Source organism: Eumetopias jubatus, unplaced genomic scaffold, assembly GCF_037043125.1.
Source record: "Eumetopias jubatus isolate StellerSeaLion01/CBP00866 unplaced genomic scaffold, mEumJub1_p1.0 scaffold_12, whole genome shotgun sequence".
NCBI lineage: Eukaryota > Metazoa > Chordata > Mammalia > Carnivora > Otariidae > Eumetopias > Eumetopias jubatus.
The window spans coordinates 63,691,250-63,714,992 of record NW_028274818.1 but is presented as its reverse complement, the minus strand read 5'-3'; the positions used below and the strand labels follow the sequence as shown (position 1 = coordinate 63,714,992).

General features: G+C 39.0%; 1 protein-coding gene across 2 annotated transcripts in view; it reads right to left on the bottom strand.

Annotated features, from left to right (window-relative positions):
- Positions 1-23,743, bottom strand: part of CATSPERE (catsper channel auxiliary subunit epsilon) — a 172,688-nt gene that overhangs the window by 24,573 nt on the left and 124,372 nt on the right. For both annotated transcript variants that reach the window (XM_088016862.1, XM_088016863.1), the window contains 6 exons: positions 13,528-13,586; positions 11,046-11,121; positions 7,817-7,869; positions 5,516-5,566; positions 4,872-4,905; positions 4,724-4,803 (listed from right to left, as the gene is read on the bottom strand). In XM_088016862.1, the coding sequence (XP_087872988.1) occupies positions 4,724-4,803; positions 4,872-4,905; positions 5,516-5,566; positions 7,817-7,869; positions 11,046-11,121; positions 13,528-13,586 (353 nt within the window). The remainder of the gene's footprint in view (positions 1-4,723; positions 4,804-4,871; positions 4,906-5,515; positions 5,567-7,816; positions 7,870-11,045; positions 11,122-13,527; positions 13,587-23,743) is intronic.

Here is a 23,743-nt window from a genome sequence, read left to right as displayed (position 1 = left end):
AGGAAGGAAATAATAAAGATTAGAGCAGAAATAAATGAAGAAATGAATAAATGAATAAAAAAAAAACAACAGAAGAGATCAATGAAAACAGGAGCTGATTCTTTGAAAAGATCAACAAAATTGATAAACCTCTAGCTAGAATTATCAAAAGAAAAGGGAGAGAGAGAGATTGAGAGAGAGAAAGAGAAAGGACTCAAACAAAATCACAAAAGAAAGAGGAGAAATAACAACCAACACCAGAGGAATACAATTATAAGAGAATATTATGAAAAACTAAATTGCCAGTGAATTGAACAACCTAGAATGGACAAATGCTTAGAAACATATGCCTACCAAAACTGAAACAGGAGGAAATAGAAAATATGAACAGCCTGATAACCAGTAAAGAAATTGAGTCAGTACTCAAAAAATTCCCCAAGAGCAAAAGTCCAGGAACACATGGTTACACAAGTAAATTCTACCAAATATTTAAAGACTTAATATCTATTCTTCTCAAACTATTTCAAAAAACTGAAAGGAAGGAAAACTTCCAAATTCATTCTATAAGGCCAGCATTACCCTGATACCAAAACCAGATAAAGACACCACCAAGAAAGAGAACTACAGGCCAATATCCTTGATGAACACAGATGCAAAAATCAACAAAATACTAGCAAACCAAATTCAACAATACATTAAAGAAATCGTTCACCATGATCAAGTGGGATTTATTCCAGGGTTGCAAGTCTGGTTCAATATTCACAAATTAATCAATGTGATACATCACCTCAATAAAAGAAAGGATAAGAACCATATGATCATTTCAAGAGATACACAAAAACATTTGACAAAGTCCAACATCCATTCATGATAAAAACCCTCAACAAAGTAAGTTTAGAGGGAACATACCTCAACATAATAAAGGCCATATAGGAGAAACCCACAGCTGACATCATCCTTAATAGGGAAGAACTGAGAACTTTTGTCCTAAGGTCAGGAACAAAACAAGGATGTACACTCTCACCACTTTTATTCCACATAGTATTGGAAGCCACAGCAATCAGAAAACAAAAAGACATAAAAGGCATCCAAATCAGTAAGGAAGAAGTAAAACTTTCACTATTTGCAGATGACATGATATACCATGTAGAAAACTTGAAAGACTCCACCAAAAAACTGCTAAAACTGATACACGAATTCAGTCAAGTCACAGGATACAGAATCAACGTACAGAAATCTGTTGCATTTCTATACACCAATAATGAAGCAACAGAAAGAAAAATTAAGACAACAATCATTTACAATTGCACCCAGTATAATAAGATACCTAAGAATAAACCTAACCAAAGAGGTGAAAGATCTGTACTCTGAAAACTATAAAACGCTGATGAAAGAAATTGAAGATGACAGAAAGAAATGGAAAGATATTCCATGCTCATGGATTGGAAGAACAAATATTGTGAAAATGTCTATACTACCCAGAGAAATCAACAGATTTAAAGTAATCCCTATCAAAATACCAACAGCATTTTTCACAGAACTAGAACAAACAGTCCTAAAATTTGTATGGACCCACAAAAGACCCCAAATAGCCAAAGTAATCTTGAAAGAGAAAAGCAAAGTTGGTGGGCTTCAAGTTATATTACAAAGCTGTAGTAATCAAAACAGTATGGACTGGCACAAAAATAGACACATAGATCAATAGAACAGAATAGAAAATAAACAGAAATAAACTCACAGTTATATGGTCAATTAATCTTTGGCAAAGCAGGAAAGAACATTCAATGGGTGTTAAGAAAACTGGCCAGCTACATGCAAAAAAATGAAATTGGACCACTTTCTTACACCATGCACAAAAATAAATTCAAAGTGGATTAAAGACCTAAATGTGAGACACGAAACCATAAAATCCTAGAAGAGAGCACAGTCAGTAATGTCTCTGACATGGGCTGTAGCAACATTTTTCTAGCTATGCCTCCTGAGGCAAGGGAAACAAAAGCAAAAATAAACCATCGGACTACATCAAAATAAAAAGCTTCTACACAGTGAAGGAAACAATGAACAAAGCTAAAAGGCAACCTATGGAATGGGAGAAGATATTTGCAAATGATGTATCTGATAAAGGGCTAGTATCCAAAATATATAAAGAACTTATCAAACTCAACACCCAAAAAACAAATAATCCAGTTAAGAAATGGGCGGTAGACATGAATAGACATTTTTCCAAAGAAGACATACAGATGGCCAACAGACACATGAAAAGATGCTCATCATCACTTATCAGGGAAATGCAAATCAAAACTACAATGAGATATCACCTCATGACTGTCAGAATGGCTAAAATCAACAACACAAGAAACAACAGGTGTTGGTGAGGTTGTGGAGAAAAAGGAATCCTTATGCATTGTTGGTGGGAATGCAAACTGGTGCAGCCACTGTGGAAAAGAGTATGGGTTTTCCTCAAAAATTTAAAAATAGAAGTACCTTACAATCCAGCAATTTCACCACTGAGTATTTACATTAATTCACAGGGATATGGGCACCCCTATGTTTATAGCAGCATTATTTACAATAGCCAAGATATGGAAGCCACCCAAGTGTTCATTGATTGATGAATGGATAAAGATGTGGTATGTGTGTGTGTGTGTGTGTGTGTGTATAATATTCCATTATATTTGTATAATAGAATATTATTATTCAACTGTAAAAAAGAATGAAATCTTGCCATTTGCAATGACATGGTTGAAGCTAGAGAGTACAATGCTAAGGGAAAAAAGTCGGTCAGAGAAAGACAAATGCCACATGATTTCACTCACATGTGGAATTTGAGAAACAAAACAAAAGAGCAAAGAGGAAAAAAGGAGAGAGAGATAGAAAGAGAGAGATAAATCAAGAAACAGTCTTTTAAATATAGAGTACCATCTGATGGTTATGAGAGGGGAGGCGGGTGGGGGGATGTGTGAAATAGGTGATGGGGGATTAAGGAGTGCACCTGTCGTGAGGAGCAGAGCATGATGTATGGAACTATTGAATTACTATATTGTACACCTGAAGCTAATGTAAGACTGTATGTTAGCTCACTGGAATTAAAATAAAAACTTAGAACAAAACAAAACGAAGAAAAAAAATGAGGCCTCAGTGGGGGAAGGAGTGTCTAGGGTTACCAGGAAAAGTAATGGCATCATTAGATATCTAGAGGGAGATCAGAACTTAAGAAGACAGCAGATTAGCCTGGTAGTCCAGAGGACCCAGACAGAGGGACTGTAGGACAATGATGCAGAGGGCACAGCACAGAATCTTCGAACTGCCATGGGTGAGGAGTGGTAGGCAGGACATGATGGCAGAGACCTTCTGGGTCCCAACAGAGAAAGCTCCCATAGCAAAACTAAATTGGGAGCACCTGAATCCTTATGCCTCACCTACCCACCCTGAGAGATCTCAGAAGTTCCCCCAAAAGCTGGAAGCCTTGACTAAAATTTTGATGTTTTACACATAGGAATTTTCCTTTCAGTAATTTTTCCTAATGGCATATCTAGACTAGTATCCAAACATGTACGTAAGTGGATATTTACCATCATTTTGTTTATAATAGCAAAAAAATTTTGGAAAATGGGTCATTTGTCTCATATTTTTCTATATTTTAAATTTTGTAATAAACTGTGTAACTTTTATAATCATAAATCAAGAATAAAATCAAAGATGCAAGCAAAGTAATAGAAAATTACTTGGAAAAGCCTTCCTCAGATCATTTTATTCCTATTATTATCAAATACTGTTTGTAAGAAGTAAGTTAGAGATAACATTTTGAAAACTTCCCCATGTACCATCCTTATTAATAATCTAGTTTCTTTCCTTACAAGCTTTCAGTTATTGTTGGCCCATGGAAAGAAAAGTCCTATGTCACCTGGGGAAGGCAGTTCCTATCAAACAGGCAGGGGTGCTGGTAGGAGCTTAGAGATTAGAGATTAGAGAGATTAAAGCAAGGGTGAAGAGATCACCTGCATCCCTGAGAAGAGCCTCAGTTCTCTTTTTTTTGTTTTTTTTTTTTGATTTTTTATTGTTATGTTAATCACCATACATTACATCGTTAGTTTTGGATGTAGTGTTCCACGATTCATTGTTTGTGCATAACACCCAGCGCTCCACGCAGAACGTGCCCTCTTTAATACCCATCACCAGGCTAACACATCCCCCCACCCCCTCCCCTCTAGCACCCTCAGTTTGTTTTTCAGAGTCCATCATCTCTCATGGTTGGTCTCCCCCTCTGATTTCCCCCCCTTCATTCTTCCCCTCCTGCTATCTTCTTCTTCTTTGTTTTTTCTTAACATATATTGCATTATTTGTTTCAGAGGTACAGATCTGTGATTCAACAGTCTTGCACAATTCACAGCACTCGCCATAGCACATACCCTCCCCAGTGTCTATCACCCAGCCACCCCATCCCTCCCACCCCCCACCCCTCCAGCAACCCTCAGTTTGTTTCCTGAGATTAAGAATTCCTCATATCAGTGAAAGCCTCAGTTCTCTTATCTGCTATGTGTCAGCAGTGAAATTATAACCTCCCTCAACATGCAGGCACCATGGGTAGTCCAACTTTGTATAACTGGTACTGAAAACTTGGAGATGTATATAACAGGTACTCAGAAATACCTATTATTAAGTGCATGATTAATTAGCCTTGTTTTCTTACTTTCATTTTGAAACTTTCAAAGTAAGTTAAAAATTTTAGTGAGAATATACTTACAACTGAACCAAAGGGTGAAACTTTTCTCCAAAATCAAGTCTCAATGGGCAGCCATATTTTTTCCAATCATATTTTACTCTCTAGAAAAGGAAAAATGCTTTAGTTATTTTCTATATTTGGCTGGTTGATAAAATTATAGTTTTCTTACCAAGTTTTTAGATGGTTGATTCCTCAGGTATGACCTGTAAAAAAGACATTTTTCATTATTTATTTTTCTTTCCTCTTTTCAAACTTAAAAATTAAAGCCATTACTTTGTTCAGTAAGGAGGTATCACAAAAATTAAACAAATAAACATAATTACAAAATACTCCCCAATTGTGTGGAGATTAAATACACACTTCTTTTTTTTTTTTTAAAGATTTTATTTATTCATGAGAGACAGAGGCGGGGGGAGAGAGAGAGAGAAGCAGAGGGAGAAGCAGGCTCCCAAGGAGCAGGGAGCCCGATGCGGGACTCGATCCCAGGACCCTGGGATCATGACCCGAGCCGAAGGCAGACGCCCAACCATCTGAGCCCCCCAGGCGCCCTAAATACACACTTCTAAATAATACATGCATCAAAGAAGAAATCTTAAGAGAAATTTAAAGATTTTGAATTAAATGAAAATGAAAACACAACTTATCAAAATTTGTGAGATGCAGCAAAAGCAGTACCTAGAGGTAAATTTGTAACAATGAATGTATATATTAGAAAAGTTATCCTATGTTAATAGGAATAAATACTAGCTGATTCTAAATTATTGGTACTAATAATTAATATAAAACAGTGCTTATGTTAAAAATATTTCTTACTTTTCAATAACGTAAAAGAAATCATGCTGAAGACAGTCTTTTTTATTAAATCTACAAAAAATAAAACATGATGAAGTTGTAATATCATCATTCCTTATACACTTGCACAAACATTTAATCATTTAACCCAGTGATTCTCAAACTTGAGAGTATCACGGAATCATCACTTACTGAATTAGAATCCTGGGGTTAATGTGTGGCCCTAGCATTTCATTTTTTTTTTTAAAGATTTTATTTATTTATTTTAGAGAGAGAGAGAGAGAGCACACTCACAAGAGTGGGGGTAGGAGCAGAGGGAGAGGGTGATTCTCAAGCAGGCTCCATGCTCAGCAGAGAGCCCCATGCAGGGCTCGATCTCACCACCCTGAGATCATGACCTGAGCCAAAATCATGAGTTGGAGACTTAACCAACAGAGACACCCAGGTGCACAATGGCCCTAGCATTTCTATTTTTAAAAATAAATGTTTCTGAGGACATCAGAATTCGAAACATACTGATTTATCTGTATCTGATACATGTGAAAAATTCAATGAAAATTTATCAAAATCAAGATAAATTTCTTTGGGCTATTTTATTCCTCATAATTGTTGTAAAAAACACAGATTTCTAATTGCTACTGGAGACTCAGTTGTGCAGGTAAGGAGCTACTTTAAGGTGGCACATAATTTCTGGTTAGTGTTCATGCAAACATAAGGCTATCATGGTCTATAAAATGATAAAGTTTTCAATAAGTTGAATTATTCATTTGACCATTTTTGCTGGCTGCTTCCAGTGTAACTCAGAAGGAACCTTGGTCACCACTGTGTTTAGAAAGATACTGGAAGTCTAGACCATTTCCCACCCTGAAGCCCAAAATAGACCCCATGAGATGCCCTCCATCATGAACATCTCTCCTGTCACAGGTACCTTGGACCCCATGGGCCTCCTTTCATGACTGTGAAAACCTCAGGCCCACCACAACCTGAATGCAAGATATTAGGGCCATTTTTAGGGTTCCAGAACAGTGGGTCATTGATTAAGGGGCCTGGAGTAAGTTTCTAAAATATGTGTTTTTCAAACATGCTCTCCAGGTAGGTCTGATGAACAACCAGCCTTGACGATTGCAATATAGACCCTCCCAGAAATAGACTGAAATCTGCACACAGCGGTACTGCATGTGGTGGTACTGGGAACTGATTTTGGTAATGTTGCTTAGAGCAGTTATTCTCAAATTTTAATGCTCTTGCTAATCTCCTGATAATTTAGTTAAAATAGTGGTTCTGTTCAGCAGGTATGGGACAAGGCTCGAAATCCTGCATTTCCAATAAACGCCCAGTGATGCCAGTACTGACCCACAGACCATTCCAGAAGCAGATGCCATGCACTGTATAAATCAGTTAGCCTTTGTGTGTCCTGGAAAAGGAGTTGTGGAAATGCAAATTTCTTGCTCACTGAAGTGGGAAAACTTGATTGTCAATCCAGCAACTGATTATTACAATTCTGTACTCAAAAGATTATTAGAATGGCAGGTGAGTAGACATTTGTTTTGGATGAGAACAAGTCATTCCATAAATAGTCTCGGATAAGAGTCACTACTCTCCCACTCATCCCTACTCCTAACCACAGGAGAGGAGCTGTGGTACATTGCTGTCTCGAGTAGGCACTTCATCTCCACTGAATGGATTGTGCATGCTGACCTGGATTCTCCCCAATATAGGAGAGAGCCAGCTGTGGCCAGTGGATGACAAAATCCAGTGTGCTTCACTGTGACCACAGCACGAGCAATAAAATCACACCTTGGGGTTCTCTGGAGGAAGCCCTGGTGGGTTCTGTGAGGTTTGCTCTAAAAACATTTCCCACGGGTAATGGTGCAGGTTTCTCTGATGTGGATGTAAGCAATTCTCTGATGGAAATGACATTATAACTGGTTTGAGTAGGATGGAAAGTAGACATGTTTCTCCCTTTTGTTTCTCTGGGAATGAGGGCTAGCCTGAAGAGCTCAGAGAGAAAATGGTGATGGATAGAAACAGGGTGATTAAAAGGGAAGGCGGAGAAAAATGTAGGCAACAGGGAAAGAGGTTAATCCTTTTTTACCTGTTAGTATGATTCAGAGGTAAGGTTTGACTTGGCAGAAAGTTCAAACAAATCGGGTTTGGACAAACTGTCAATTCAGTTTCTAGACGCCAGTGTCAGTTCAATTTTCGGATTTCATCTTGAACATGTCAGTCATTAGGCTAATAGTACCACCGGTATTTACCATGTAGTTCACCATTTGTTTGAAAACGTAAAGAGTAGGACAGGCCAAATGCAAATATACTTGCCCTTTAACAGCAATGTATTTGGTAGAATCACAGCCAACAGCTATTTGGAATACCTAAAATGAAGCAATTTAAGTGGTGAGGTGTGTGGTTCTGATTCCCATGAGCTAAAATGTTACTACAGCGAAAAGTGATTACATTTTAGATTTGAAATAATAACCCTTTAAATGTAGGGTTTTGTTATACTTTTCTGTGCTGTTTTACACCTTCTTTCTGATCACATTTTTTCTGTCTTTGCTTCCTGTTGCCATTACTGCTCACAAGGCCCAAAGGCTAGTTCTCTGCTTTTTGACATCAGTATCTCAGAGAACTAACCCAATCTCATCTTTCAGCAGCACGTCTACCACCATCATCATCGACTGTGTTCTTCCAGCCTGCACCTGACTCGGGGGCAGCTGGAGAGTTTCTGTAATGTATCTTGCTATTCATTTGACCAGAGACCTGGTTCTTCCCTGACTAGGATGCCTATTTCTATTTCCACCTGGTCCAGGACATTTACTTACTGCTGTCTACCCTACAGGGGTAGACACCCCCAGGCTTCCTAAGTGGGATCTAGACACTTGCTTTCGGTCTTAAAAATGTCCTGTACGTTGCATTTCTCCACAAGGTGAATCTGAAAAAAACTCTAATACTCCCTACCCCGAAGAAGGATGTGGGGATCAGGAGGGTGGGGGTAGGGAACCATGTCCAGACAAGCTTGATGGGTTTAAAGAGTTATACCTGCTAAACCCAGACCTTTCCGCCTTCATGGAAAGGCATGCTCCACAGCAGGCGTTCAGGCATTTTACTGCCTGAACCACCTGATCTCGGTCCCAGGACCTGGTTTGTTCTGTCAGCAACTCTACCCACAGTCCTTGGGTGTCCGTCATCATCAGATCTTTGTTTGTTTGTTTTTAAAGATTTTATTTATTTATTTGACAGAGAGAGAGAGAGAGAGAGAGAACACAAGCAGGGGGAGTGGGAGAGGGAGAAGCAGGTTCCTGGCTGAGCAGGGAGCCCAATGCGGGGCTCGATCCCAGGACCCCGGGATCATGACCTGAGCTGAAGGCAGTCGCTCAACCAACTAAGCCACCCAGGTGCCCCAGATCTTTGTTTTCCCATCAGATGTGTTCAGAAGTGTGGGCCTGCCCTTTATTTTTACTAAACTATCCATATGACACCCTTGGTTGACTGAGGTCCTCAAATCTTTCAGTCAAGACTCACCATCACTTGATCCCTTCTCTTCTGGCACCCAGTTGACAAAAATCAACAACCACGCTTAGTATTAAAAATCTGAGTTGACCTGCAGGTAGATCTCGAACAGAAGCGTGGGTAGAGAGTATGGGAAGCGTGAATCAGGCTGTTTTCTAGGTTACCCACTGTGATAGGGCTGACAGTGTACTCAGGACTGGATACCTAATTAGAGAAATTCTGACATACAGCCCAAATGAAAACAATGAGTGCATTCTGGTCTTCTTTATTTAATATTATTCTCTGAAATGCGGAGACAGGGCAGGCAGGCTCTTCACTTAGCCCAGGGTCAGACACAGCACATTCCCCCTAAGTGGACAAAACAATTGAACTGAGACAGGAATTCTAAAGGTCCTCAACACAGAAATGTTGGTAAATAATGTGTTAGGGTGTAGTCATCTCTCCCTGGGAAAATTCATGCTGGAAGGAATTACTAAGGCTTTCTGGGGGACTGGCTCACTGGGGGTGGCTTCACTGCCGACCATACAAACTACCGGCTCCCGACACAGAGGGTGGCCAGGTTTGACCTGCCCGTGTCTTGGGGTGTGCCAAGCAAGGAAGAGAAGGAACGAACCTGTAGTATTAGTTACTTTGTGACAGGCACTGTGCTGGGCACTTTAATGATCTCATTTAATACTCTCAACAGAGCAGATAAATACCGTGAGATAGAAGTTACATTTCCCTTTTAGGGTTGAGGCCCCCGAGACTCAGTGTTTAGTAGCTTGCCCTGGCCAGCGGGTGGCAGAGCTCCCATCGGAGCGCAGGTTCGATTAACCTGCTTTTGTGATACCGGGGCTGGGAAGAATACAGTGGATGGGGTCCCTAACACATCTATTGATTAGGAAAGCAAGGTGCTTCTGGAAGGCTTCTGTACGGAACAAGCAGCTGAAGATGGAGAGCCCAGGCGGGAGGCTGGGGAAGAACTGGCTACGTTGCTGTTTCTTGCTTCCTGGGCGGATGAGGCTGGGTGGGCCGCGCGGTGGGCAGACACAGGGGAGGGGCTGGTGAGCACCCGCAGGCAGTTTCCCGGGGAAGCAGGGTGTGTGTCGGCAGCGCTCAAGTTCGGCTCACACCTGCCTCAGCTCAGGGCTCCCTCCAAATTCATGGAAGCTTGTCCTGGTAGGAACAGGCTCCTTGTGCTGGGGTCCCGAAGGGCAGGGACTGCATATCGTGTACCTTTGAATTCTTCTTGTAGGCATTCCTTGCTGTGTTACGCCTGGTATATAGTAGGCGCTCAATGTATGCTTATTGATTGTTAGTTAAGCTGAGAAGGAATAAAGTGAGGAGGCATCCCTCAGGGTAGAACAGACTCAGGAGAGGTGGTGGCCTGACGGATCTGTGTTCAGTTACCTGGACCCCCCCGCTGCTGTATCGCCCGATGTGCTTTTGTAGGCGCGGCTTCCTGGAATTCCCTTTCTATCAGCCTGCTCACCTTCCACTTACTCTTCAACATTTTTTGCCTCACCCTGCCCCTCTCCAGTCAAAAGTGCCCGCTCTTCTGGGCTCTCTGATGACTGTGCATCTCATATTCCCTTAGAGTAGCTTTTGTTTGCCCCTAGGGAAGAGCCGGTCTTTTCATCTTTGTAACTCCCCGTTACCTAGCACGCAGACTGAAGCTAAGGAACACAGTAGGTACACAATAAATTTTAGATTTTAATTTTTTGTGAATGAAGAAATGATAAATGTAGACCTAACTGGCCGTCTTCTCTGACAAACCATATCCCACTTGAGTTCCCATTCATTTCAGTTTTCCCTTATAGTTTTATCTCCAAAATTATTTTCCATTTTTGTATGCGTTTCTACACCTCACTTTCGATGGTAAACGCCAGGAAGATGGAACCGTGGTCTGTCTCCAAAGTGAAATAGTGCGCCCCGCCCCCGCTCCGTGAGACATGACACACCCCGCCCAGGATGAAGGGAATGCTATTGCTTGTGAGGATTATCCTACCCACCGCCTGTGGCTTTACTGAAGTAAAGGTGTTGATCCACCTCTGTCACTTACCTTTTGGGCTATTGGACATGCTCTTGCATATTCACTAGGCCGAACCTGCACAAGCCGAAGGCCCGTGTTCTGGTCTCTAGGAGAAACGGCACACGCAGGTGGTTACAGAATCACAAGGGAGGCAGGCACGGAGCCCGCCTTCCCATAGAGCCCATGGAAGGTCCCATGGACACTGGGTGACGGGACCCCAGGAGGAATTCTAGAGGCCTGGGAGGGGGAGGTGGGGGTGACTGCCTGCTGCTTCTGCTAAGGCAGCGGCGCCCTGTGGGCACTCCCTGAAGTCACCCTCACCTCATGGCGGGCTAGTGTAGGGTCGGCCCAATGGGAAACAGAAGTGAGCATCTATCATTTCCACCGCCCACCCCCGCCCCCTTTCATTAACACCCTCAGTCCCTTAGCATCTCTAACATCAGGTCCTGCTTTCTAATGATCTTAGAAGGCCACAGGTGCTCTGTTTGTTCTTTCTCTAGCCTCTACGGATCTTTTCCTCCTATTGATGACACTTTTGGAACGATAAAGCGTAAGTTATGAGATTAGTTTTCTGAGCCACGTTATGCTGCAATACTATATGGTCCGACTGGGAGCAAAAGTGAGATCAAATTTCTAGGTTCTGAAGTGCATAAGAATCGTTTTGTGCTCAGACAAAATGGGAGGGGTCAAAAATCGCAGAAAAACTTTTGAAAGTTTTATTGATACTCCGCCCCGCTAAGGTTTTTCCTTTTTGAAAAAACTGGGGAAAAACAAACTAACCACAAACAAATGTTCTTTTTCTTCCAATATTTGTCACATTTTAATATTTATTTATTTGTCATATATTAGGTATAAAATATAATAAGTGAGGATACAAATAGCACATTTTATATTTTTAAATCACTGTACCATATATTTCATCAATTCTAAGATACATATTTTTTCTCATTTAACACCCTTAAAACCAGGAAGCACCTTACAATTATGCCGATTATGGTTTGTTTTCCAGTGTGATGGAATCTTTGATTTGACAAATACAGTAATATAGTCTATACAGTAATATAGTCTATGAAGGACACTCGAGTAAATATTGCATCTACAATTTTCTATACAATGTTTCTTGTAAGAAGGTTTTTCTTTTCCCCTACTACAGCTGATTTCAAAGCTTTTGGTATTTTTTTCTCAAGTCTTGGACTGACCTGAAGTATCCTGGACAATTTGGTATGTATTCGACAGCACAATACAATTCTGAGTAAATATCCACAAAACTAAAAATACCCCCAAGGAACCCACAACATTAGAAGCATCCAGAGAAAAGTTGGTGGGTGAGGGGGTGAGGTGTGAATTGAGCCTCCCTTGACTACAGTCTCCAGAGTGGTCTTTTCTCTCTCCCCTTCCTGGTCGCTCTCTACCACTTCATTCTGTTGTATTTTCTTTTTTTTTTTTTTTTAAGATTTATTTATTTTAAAGAGAGAAAGAGAGCCAGGGGAGGGGCAGAGAGAGAGACAGAGAGAATCTCAAGCAGACTCCCTGCTGAGTGTGGAGCCCAACATGGGGCTCGATCCCATGACCCTGAGATTATGACCTGAGCTGAGATCAAGAGTTGGATGCTCAACCAACTGAGCTACTCAGGTGCCCTCCTGTTTTATTTTCTTAACTGCACTTATAACTACTTGAAATTATCTTGCTCATTTATTTGATTACTTGTTCTTTGTCTTCTCTCACTGGAGATATGTCCCATGATGGCAGAACTTCATCTTACTTGTTCACCATGTGTTTTGAGCACCTACAAAGTGCTTGGCATAGAGCGGGTGTTCAAACTCACTCGGAGGAGCAGCAGACTAAGGAAAATGGACTTTTTACTAGAAAAACAGTGCTATTTTTCCAGAAAAATCTATCGAGTCAGGACATAATGACAGCCATAGAATGCCTCAAGACACAATTCCAGGTCAGTTATTTCCTCCAGAAATGACGTGCTCAGGTGCTACCTATTCCAAGAGTCAAAGATGATGTTTTTTCTGATTCTACTCATAGTTAAAGGCCTTCTCATATTAGAGTTCTAGTCTGCCCAAGGATGGTATGCAAAGAATTTGGGATGGGAATGAATGATAACACATGCTTGAAAATTACTGAATTAAGAAATAGCCCATTTTTCACTTGGTGGAATGAGCACTGGGTGTCATATGCAACTGATGAATCACTAAACTCTACCTCTGACACTAATAAACTATGTGTTAATTGATTTTAAGTAAAAAAAAAAAAGAAATAGTCTATTTTTTTTGCATCTTCTGTTGGACAAATGGAAACCTCTAGATATGTTTCATTTAATTACAAGGAGTATTTTACACTTTTATACAGAATAATAATTTCACATCTAACCAGACACTTAAAGAAATTTGAAATGTAGATATTTAAAGCGACATGAGGCCATGTAAGTAAAAGAATACCTACAAATCAATCATCTCAATAGCACATTTCACATCAAATAGGTTCTTTTAAAAGTCATACTTACTGCAACTTGAAGTAGTCATCTACTGCCTCATAATTTATATTCTGAAAAAATGTTACTGTCTGAAAAAGAAAATGAACGTTTGTGTAAAACATGAAAACTGGGAATGGGGACAATGAATACTTTCAGGACAGATTTAAACCTTTCTTTAGGTAAGAAAAAGAATATATTTAGCATTTTTTCCAATTTCTTTTCTATTTCAGAAATTCCAATTATGGACATATTAAATTTCCTTTGTTACATTTTTCTTATTTTCTCTGCTAACTGTATCTTATGAAGTCCTTTTATTTATATTGCTTCTCTCTCCCTCTTCATTTACTTTTGTCATTGCAATATTCTTATTTTCATTTATGTCCTGAAGTGCAGCCAGCTCTCCCCCATTTCCTAATCACCTTGTCTCTGGACCTTTTTATTTCTTCTTTGAGGTTTTTTAAATAATTACAGATATGTTGTCAGTAATTTTTGAGACTATGAGGAATTATTTGCCTGAACCTTCTTCTCTTGCTTTTGAATAATTAAAAAAAATCCATTTGCCTTTTTGTATATGTTCCTTGCTATTTTCTTCCATCTGGGGCATGTTTCATCTCAATTTTCAGCATTCCAGAAGGTCTCTATCTTTTCAGGATGAAGCCATTTATAGAACATATGTGATATTAAAGGCAAAAAATTATGAGCCTAACATTTTTAAAGCATGGTAACTATAGTCACTATATCCCCTGAATTACATTTTTGGTGGTAGTTCTTTGTTATATATGTAGATAGACGATAGATAGATAGATAGATAGATAGATAGATAGATAGATAGATAGACAGATAGATATAGACATCTATCTAGATATCTTCAAAGAGATCAATTTGGATCTGGCTAATCTGGTGTAATTAGAACAGAGACATTGTGCCTCTAAAATGACCTTTGCGAAAAATATTACTTCTGAGACAAGGTTTATTTATTCATATGTTGGATGCTAAGTGGTATGACACAAAATATATAATCTTTCATGAAAAAGTTGAAGGCTGTTGGTGGGAATGCAAGTTGGTACAGCCACTTTGGAAAACAGTGTGGAGGTACCTCAAAGATTTAAAAATAGAGCTACCCTATGACCCAGCAATTGCACTACTGGATATTTACCCCAAAGACACAGATGTAGTGAAAAGAAGGGCTGTATGCATCCCAATGTTCATAGCAGCAATGTCCACAATAGCCAAACTGTGGAAAGAGCCGAGAAGCCCTTCAACAGATGTATGGATAAAGAAGATGTGGTCCTTACATACAATACTCAGCCATCAGAAAGGATGAATAACCACCATTTGCATCAACATGGATGGGACTGGAGGATATTATGCTAAGTGAAATAAGTCAGGCAGAGAAAGTCAATTATCATATGGTTTCACTTATTTGTGGAACATAAGGAATAACATGGAGGATATTAGGAGAAGGAAGGGAAGAATGAAGCGGGGGGACTCAGAGGGAGAGATGAACCATGAGAGACTATGGACTCTGAGAAACAAACAGGGTTTTAGAGGGGGGGGGAGGGGGAATTGGTTAGACTGGTGATGGGTATTAAGGAGGGCACGTACTGCATGGAGCACTGGGTGGTATACGAAAACAATGGATCGTGGATCACCACATCAAAACCTAATGATGTATTGTATGGTGACTAACATAACATAATAAAATTAAAAAAAAACATGAAGGCTGTGGAGGTCATTACATTAAAAATAAATCTAGTTCATGTTCAAGGAAAGGAACTAATTGTCAAATTTCCACTTGTGTTCTATTGTACACCATATTTTTCTTCATATGCAATCATTAAAATAACTTTATAAAGATGTTCTTGCACATAATTAGGCATGAAGATTTTAATATTTTGTGAAATGTAAGCATATTCTTCAAGTTTTGCTTATCAATTGTCACTTAAGTGGTGCTCAAACTTGGGTCTGTAACTCAACCAACATATACGTATATTTTTTGGATTATAATCACTGAAAATATTTACCCAGTGGAACTATTTAAAAAGTATATTTTGTGGATGTGATCATCTGCTTAAAAACCATTTTATTATAAATAATTAAGAAATGACTTGGAGACTTTCATTTCTAGGAGCAGCAGGTAGTTTCTATGGACAAACTTTTGCTCTTAAAAACAAACATATAAGCACTGGGTGTTATATACAACTGATGAATCACTGAACTCTACCTCTGAAACTAATAATACACTATAAGTTAATCAATTGAATGTAAATAAAATAAAAACAAAACAAAACAAACATATCACAAAGCCTACAAACAGCAGCCTTTTAAGAGTCACCTTAAAACACCAAATAACTGACAAGAGAGTAGGGAACTATTAGCCCAAAGACAGGGAAATTAGGAATCTTGAGAATAAAGCAGAACACCAGAGCCCATAGTCTACTTTTAGCCTAAAGGCATTTGTCAACCTAGTCAAGAGAGAGGGGATTTAAGATAGAGAATCAAATTGGATATCCTCCCTACATTAACCTGTGTTATCAGAAGACTATATTCTCAGAGTAAGAGTAAGTCAGGATTAAATTTGTGCCCTCCTTAACGCTTCAGTGACATCAGTAACTAAGTGATCAGAAAAAGCGAGAAAAGTAAAAGTTTGTCCTAACAATTGGTGGCAATGGGTTGGTTCTTGTATGGCTTTATATCCCAGAAAGTTTTGCCTGGAAGACTCAGGGGATTTTAAAAAAGTTCAAGGCAGTAGTGCCCCTAGACATGCCCCCGACAGTGGCAAACACAGATCATCTTAAGATCAGGATATTTCTTATTCCACTTCAGAGAATTCTTATAAATACTTTTACAAATGGGACGCTTGGGTGGCACAGTCGGTTAAGCATCCAACTCTTGGTTTTTGGCTCAGGTTATGATCTTAGGGTCTTGAGATTGAGCCCTGTGTGGGAAGTTAAAAAAAAAAATTTTTTTTTAAACCAGAAGGGACAAATAGAAAACAAATAGTCAAGCGGTAAATTTAAACTCGGCCATATAAAAAAATTACACGAATGCACCCAATGAGAAGGCAAAAATGTTCAGATTGGATAAACAAATAAAATCCAACCTAAAAAAAATCTTTAAAGACACTAATGGTTAATATTAAAAGAATATTAAATATTAAAAGAAAAGAAGATACGTTGTGCTAACATTATTTTAAAGAACGTTGGAGTGTTTCTATAAATATCACACAAAGTAGATTTTAGAGCAAAAATTATCACTAGAGGAAAAGGGGTCATTTCATAGAGATAAAGGAGTTGATTCATCAAAAGGAAGTAATAATTCTAAATGATTATGCTGAGTGAAAGAAAGCAGATAAAACAGAGTGCATACTGTATGTTTCCATTTATATAAAATTCTAGAAAAGCAAACTAATGTATAGTGATAGCAAGCGGATCAGTGGTTGCCTAGTGATGGGGAATGGAAGGAGGGATGGTTTACAAAGGAGCATGAAGAAACTTTGAGGGGTGGACATGGACATTCTCTTGATTGTGGGGTATAATTTCATGGGTGTATACATACATCACATTTTATCAAACACATTAAATATATGCAATGTATTGCATGCGAATTATACACAAATAAAACACTTCAAAAAGACAGTCTTTGAGATGCAAAAAAAATTCAGTAAGAAAAGGCACACAACCCTATAGAAAAAGTGAAAAAACTTGAGTTTCACAGAAGTGGGAATCCAAATAGCCAATAAACATGTGGAAAATTGTTTAACCTCGTCAATAAGAAGAGACTAGAAAATAAAAAAAAAAAACACACACACACTAGTTGGGCAAAAATTAAAGTTTGACCATACCAAATTATTGGCATAAATACTAAAACCTTGAACTTTGAGATGACATCATGGAAGAACATTTTCATGACTTAGGGATAGGCAAAGGTATCTTAGGACACAAAAAGCAATAGCCATAAATGAAAAAGCCTTATCAAAATAAAAAAATTCTACTTATTAAAAGGCACCATTAAGAAAATGAATAGGCAGTGTTCTGGTTCAAGGTGGTGACATGGGATGATCCTGAAATCACTTCCTCCCATGGACACACCAAATTTATAGCTACATATAGAACAATGTTCTCTGAAAGAAACCCCAAAACTAGCTGAGCAACGCCTACACATTAGGTGAATGAGAAAAAAAAAAAAAAAACCCACATAGAAATAGGTAGGGGAGGCTAGAACATAGCCTCACCACAAACTTCAGCCCCAGCATGGTAACTCAAAATCCTGAGATCTCCCCTGTGAGGAGTGAAGGGTTGAACCCATTTGGCACTGCAACTTTTAAGACCTTACCTGAGAGACAAGCTCCCCAAACATCCAGCTTTGAAAGCCAATGGGGCTTGCCTCCACAAGACCCAGAAGACTATTTCGAACTGAAAAGCAGTTCTGAAAGGGCTCTCATGGGCAGACTCATCCACCCTAGCGCCCAATACAAAGCAGCTGACTGAGAAGTGCCCAGGCTTTCTGTGAGAGAGGCTTATATCCTTATCAGGCATTGAATTACCACATGTAGGGAGGAACCTACCAAAATGCTCCAAAGGGGGAGGCCAGTGGTGCCATATTTGTTCTCTCCTTCTGCTTCACTCCAGCCTCTTGCATCTCCCAGAAAGGAGCTTCTACACCCATCCAGCACCCTGCGTTTTGTGGCTGCTGCTAGATCACCTGGCTCTGGTGGCCAGTGGGGCTTGAGCTCGTGAGAACTATAATGGATGTAATGGATGTATGGGCAAGTCCTAGCTGACTATAACTCCAAGGCACAGCAGAGGCAACAGACACAAATATCCAGTTCTTCTGTGGAAGATACCTAGTAGCTTACCTTCATAGCTGTGGCCTGAGGGGCAGGCTCTAATGAAAGCTCTACGCAGAGCCAATAGTAGTTCTTTCCAGAGACCTCAGAGGGGAAGCACTATCTTTGCAGTCTTGCTCTGCTTTTTTCTAGGCCATGGGTATTTCCCTAAAAGCAGCTTGTGGACACATCTGGTGCCCTAATTTTTGCGGCTGCTGCCAGGGGACACCCCTGGATTGCCTGGCATTGGGGACCAGAGGGGCTTATGTTTGGACCCACAGGACTATTACAAATGGAGAAACCATTCTTCACTGATTACCCACCCCTCCCAGGGTGCAGTGCAGTGATGGTAGACTGAAACATACCCCACATCTTTCTGTGAAAGAGGTCTACTAGCTTATATTTATGGCTGTGGCCCGAGAGGTAGGCTTCTAATTTGACACACATTTAAGGGCTGACTACAATCCTCTGTAGAGATCAGATAGGCCAGGAGGTACACCATCATTGTGCTTCCCCTCTGCCCTGCCTCAGGTTGTTGGTATCTCTGAGAAAGGAGATTATATACATGTTTGGCTCCCTAGCTTTTGTGTCTGCCACCCAAACAGTTCCTTGATGTTCCTTGATAGCATGCCTCTGGTGGATGGCAGGGCTTGTGTTCATGGGTTCAACAAGGTGGTAGTGAAGAACAGCTCTTACTTGGCTATTAACCCAGGGCTCAACAATGAGGGAGAAGGAGGTATGTTTGTATACTTTAAAAGCTGCTGCATCAGGGTCTGGCTTCATCAGCCTGCATCTAGGTGCTAACTGAGATATTCCCCTTTGAGATGCTGACAGGTCTTGGCACACCGTCAAATACTGGGAGCCACTAAGAATAAAGTAGGCTGATTGGACAATCACAAAGATTTGAAAGAGCAAGTTTGAATGATAAGGTTCATCTCCTACATGAGCCTACTCCTTCAAGACTGGGAGAGATGACTATTTTATCTACTGCATGGAAACCAACACAGAGGGACGCCTGGGTGGCTCAGTCAGTTAAGCATCTGCCTTCAGCCCAGGTCATGATCCTAGGGTCCTGGAATCAAGTCCCGCATCAGGCTTCTTGCTCAGCGGGGAACCTGCTTCTCCCTCTGCCTGCCACTCTCCCTGATTGAGTTCTCTCTCTCTTACAAATAAATAAAATCTTTAAAAAAAGAAAAGAAAAGAAACCAACACAGAGAGCCAAGAAAAAAAAATGAAGAAACAGAGGAATATGCTCTAAATGAAAGAACAAGATAAAACCTCAGGAAAAAACATTACTTTACCCAAAGGTAATAAAAACATTAACTTGAAAAGATATCTGCACCCCCATGTCCATTGCAACATTATTTACAGTAGCCAAGACATGAAAGCCACCTATGTCGCTCTCTCTCTCTCTCCTGCATACACAGAACGCAATATTATTCAGTCATAAGAAGGAAATCTTGCTCTCTCTCTCTCTCTCAAAATAAATAAATCTTAAAAAAAAAAAAGAACAAGGAATTCCTGCCTATTTGCAACAACATGGGTGAATCTTGAAGGCATTATGCTAAGTGAAATGAGCCAGATACAGAAAGATAAATACTGTATGATCTCATTAATATGTGGAATCTAAACACTCCCCCCACCAACAGAAACCTCCCCCCTCAACTCAAAGATACAGAGACCAATTTTATCCTTGCCAGAGGTGGGGGTGGTTGGTGTGCAAAATGGAGGAAGGTAGTCAAAAGGTACAAACTCCCACTTGTAAAACAAGTAAGTCATGGTAATGTAATGTACCGATGGTGACTACAATTAATAAGACTATTTTGTATATTTGAAAGTTGCTAAGAGAATAGACATTAAAAATTCTCATCACAAGAAAAAAAAATTGTAACTATGTGTAGTGATGGATGTTAAGTAGGCTTATTGTGGTGATCATTTTGCAACATATGCAAATGTCAAATCATTATGCTGCATGCCTGAAACGAATATATTGTTATATGTCAATTATAAAAAATATACCTCAATTTAAAAAAAAGGACCATGTCAATTAAGATGTTCAAATCATTTTTAAAATTTCAAAACTAATTTTTGGTGTAAATATCACTAAGAAACCAGCTAGTAGCACTAAAAACTTTTCAAATTTAAAGTTATCCACTTTTGTATATAGGTGTTATATTCAGGTTTTTTTTTTTTTTCAAAATCGAGTAATTAGGTAGGATACTTGGCAACCATACTAGCTAGTACATGCAATGATTAGTCTGTGAAGTTGCATTGACTCAATCTGCACAAAATAAGCAAGGTTATCATATTACTACTGTAATTCATCAAATCTAAGATGCCACAGGATGTAAGACTCATCCTGATTTCATAGATGTTAAAAAATGTGCTCTAGGATTGATGACAGTTGTGAGTATAGTTGTAGTAATAACATGTAAACATACTGTTTGCTATGTGCCAGGGGCACCTCTAAGTCCTTTATGTATATAAACTCATTTAATCCTAATAAGCTTATGAAGTAAATATTATGACAATAATTATTATATTATTATATAAAATATAGTTAACATATAAAACAATATATTATATTAACATGTGAACATAATTATATATTAATTAGATATTATATTACATATAACATATTGTTTTTATTATCATTACTTAGATGGAAAGTACTAAGGCATAGAAAGATTAAAAAACTTGCTAATTCCTTTGAATTAGTGTTTTTGTGTTTTTTGGGTAAATACCCAGTAGTGTAATTACTAGATCATAGGGTATTTCCATTTTTAACTTTTTGAGGAAACTCCATACTGGTTTTCCACAGTGGCTTCACCAGTTTGCATTCCCACCAATAGTGCAAGAGGGTTCTCTTTCTCTACGTCCTCGCCAACACCTATTGTTGCCTGTGTTTTTGATTCTGGCCATTCTCACAGGTGTGATACATGCACCCCTATGTTCATAGCAGCATTATTTACAAAATGGTATCTATATATATGGAATATTATCCAGCTATTAAAAAGAATGAAATCTTGCCATTTGCAATGCCATTTTTGGAACTAGAGAGTATAATGCTAAGTGAAATGAGTCAGAGAGAGAGACAAATATTATATGATTTCACTCATGTGTGGAATTTAAGAAATAAAACAAATGAGCAAAGGGGATAAAAAAGAGAAAGGGACAAACCAAAAAACAGACTCTTAACTCTAGAGAACACACTGATAGTTACCAAAGAGGAGGAGGTGGGGGGCTGGGGGAAACAGGTGGTGGGGATTAAGGAGTGCACTTGTCATGATGAGCACTGGGTGATGTATAGAATTGTTGAATCACTGTATTGGTACACCCGAAACTAACATAACACTATATGTTAACTGTACTGTAATTAAAATAACTTAATAAAAAATTAGATGTAAAAGCAATCTTAATAAATTAAGATTTTTATGGAATCAAATTTTAAAAAACTTGCTTAATGTTATCAGCTGATAAATGACAGAGACAGTATTTTATCAAAACATGCAAATTTTAACATTTCATTGTCCTTGGTCAATTTTATATTTTGATTGGTAATTATATTTTGAAGTTCTGAATTGCAAATGGGCAAATGTACATTATACAGCCCATTCTTGGAAAGAAAACTTATGAGAGCTTATGCAGATATTGCAGCTAGATAAACAAAGAAAACTTTCCTGGGCTGAAGAAGAGTGTAAATCTTTTCTGTTCTTGTTCTGGAAGGAAGGGGGTACCCCAGTTTCAGAAAAGTGAGTTACATATACACCTTGTTTCTTGAAACATGATCAATCCAGTCTTATTTAATTTAATTTATTATGTTTTACTTTTTCCCTGTATCTTCTTCCACCATTCCCTTCCGCTCTTCCTCTTCCCCCTATGTGCAGGCCCCCATAACATATATCAAACAAGCATGATGTCATCATATTTGATGACATATGATATATTTGATCTGATATCTGTCCTTGGGATCTTGGTGTCCATGTAAAATGAATAACGCTTTTCTTTTTGTTGCTTGTGATTTACGTGTAGGTGTTTGCAAATTTTGTAAATGTTACTCTATGATGGATCTAGTTTCTTACTTGACGCTGTTTTCCACTCGACACTGTTTTAAGATCTATCCATATGTCTGTATGCAAATCTAAATCAGCTCTCTGTGTTTCTAAACCTGTTTATGCCAGATTGTGGTATTATGGTAGTTGTGGAATTAAATATTATGGACTGATGAAATTGAGTGTAAAAGGAAAGTAGAGTTATTATTTCCCTGAGAACAAAATGGATTGCTCTGGAAAGTTTTAATAAAACAAGTCCCTGAAGAAATTGCTGAATTAGGTATGAGCAAGATAACAGTAAGAAGTTGGAAAAAATGAAAAAAATCTACAATTTTGATGGCTTTGCCAGTGTCATTAATTTTTTTCCCTCCTCTATTTTTAAAAGATTTTATTTATTTGAGAGAGAAAGAGAATGTGAGTGAGAGTGGGAGGAGAGGCAGAGGGAGAGAGAGAAGCAGACTCCCTGCTGAGCAGGGAGCCCGACATAGGGCTTGATCCCAGGACCCCGAGATCAGAGGCTTAACCAGCTGAGCCACCCAGGCGCCCCCCCTCCCTTTAAAGAAACAGAAGTGGGAACTCAGAGATAATGCATTATGAATAAGGTTATGCAAGAAAGGAGAGGAGATTCTCCAGTAAGTTGACTTATTTCAAAGAAAATCTGTGGTCCTATTTTAAAAGGTTGACTAATGAATGTACATACATTTATTTAAGTTAAAGTACAATGTTTCATTCATACCAGTTTCCTTTTTTATGATTCTCTGTTTTAACTGATTTTGGAATTAACTGAACATTTCATTCCATTGCATCTGTTAAGATGCCCACTACTGTATATGCTAAAGAAATCTGAGCCCAGAAAAAGAAGGTGGGAAATAGAATATACAGTGTTTGGGAAGGAATTGTAGTAGCATGTAAAATGGTTATGCTGTAATGTTCATTGGAAAGTAGTCTACAAAATAATATATACAGTACATTTGTACCTAATTGTGCTGGATCGTCTGCAAAGTTAGCTCCCATTCCTGTAGGCACTCCCTTTATAGGATAAGTTTGCTGTTCTTCCATCAAGAGGTAGACCCAATTTCTCCATCCTGTTAACGTAAGCTGGACTTATGAATTGCTTTGGCAAATAGAACATGGCCAAACATAGGCCTCAAGAGGCCTTCTGGAATCTGCTCCTACTGTTTTGGAATACTGCCCTGAGACTCTCTTGGGAGAAAGCCAGCTCTGGCCTGGACTATAGATGCCACATGGATCAGAGACAAGTGCTCAGCTGAGGCCCCTTATTCACACAAGCCAGTGCATGCACCAACCACTTGAGGTGTGGTTGAGGCCATCTTAGATGACCTTGTCCCAGACAAGCTACCAGATG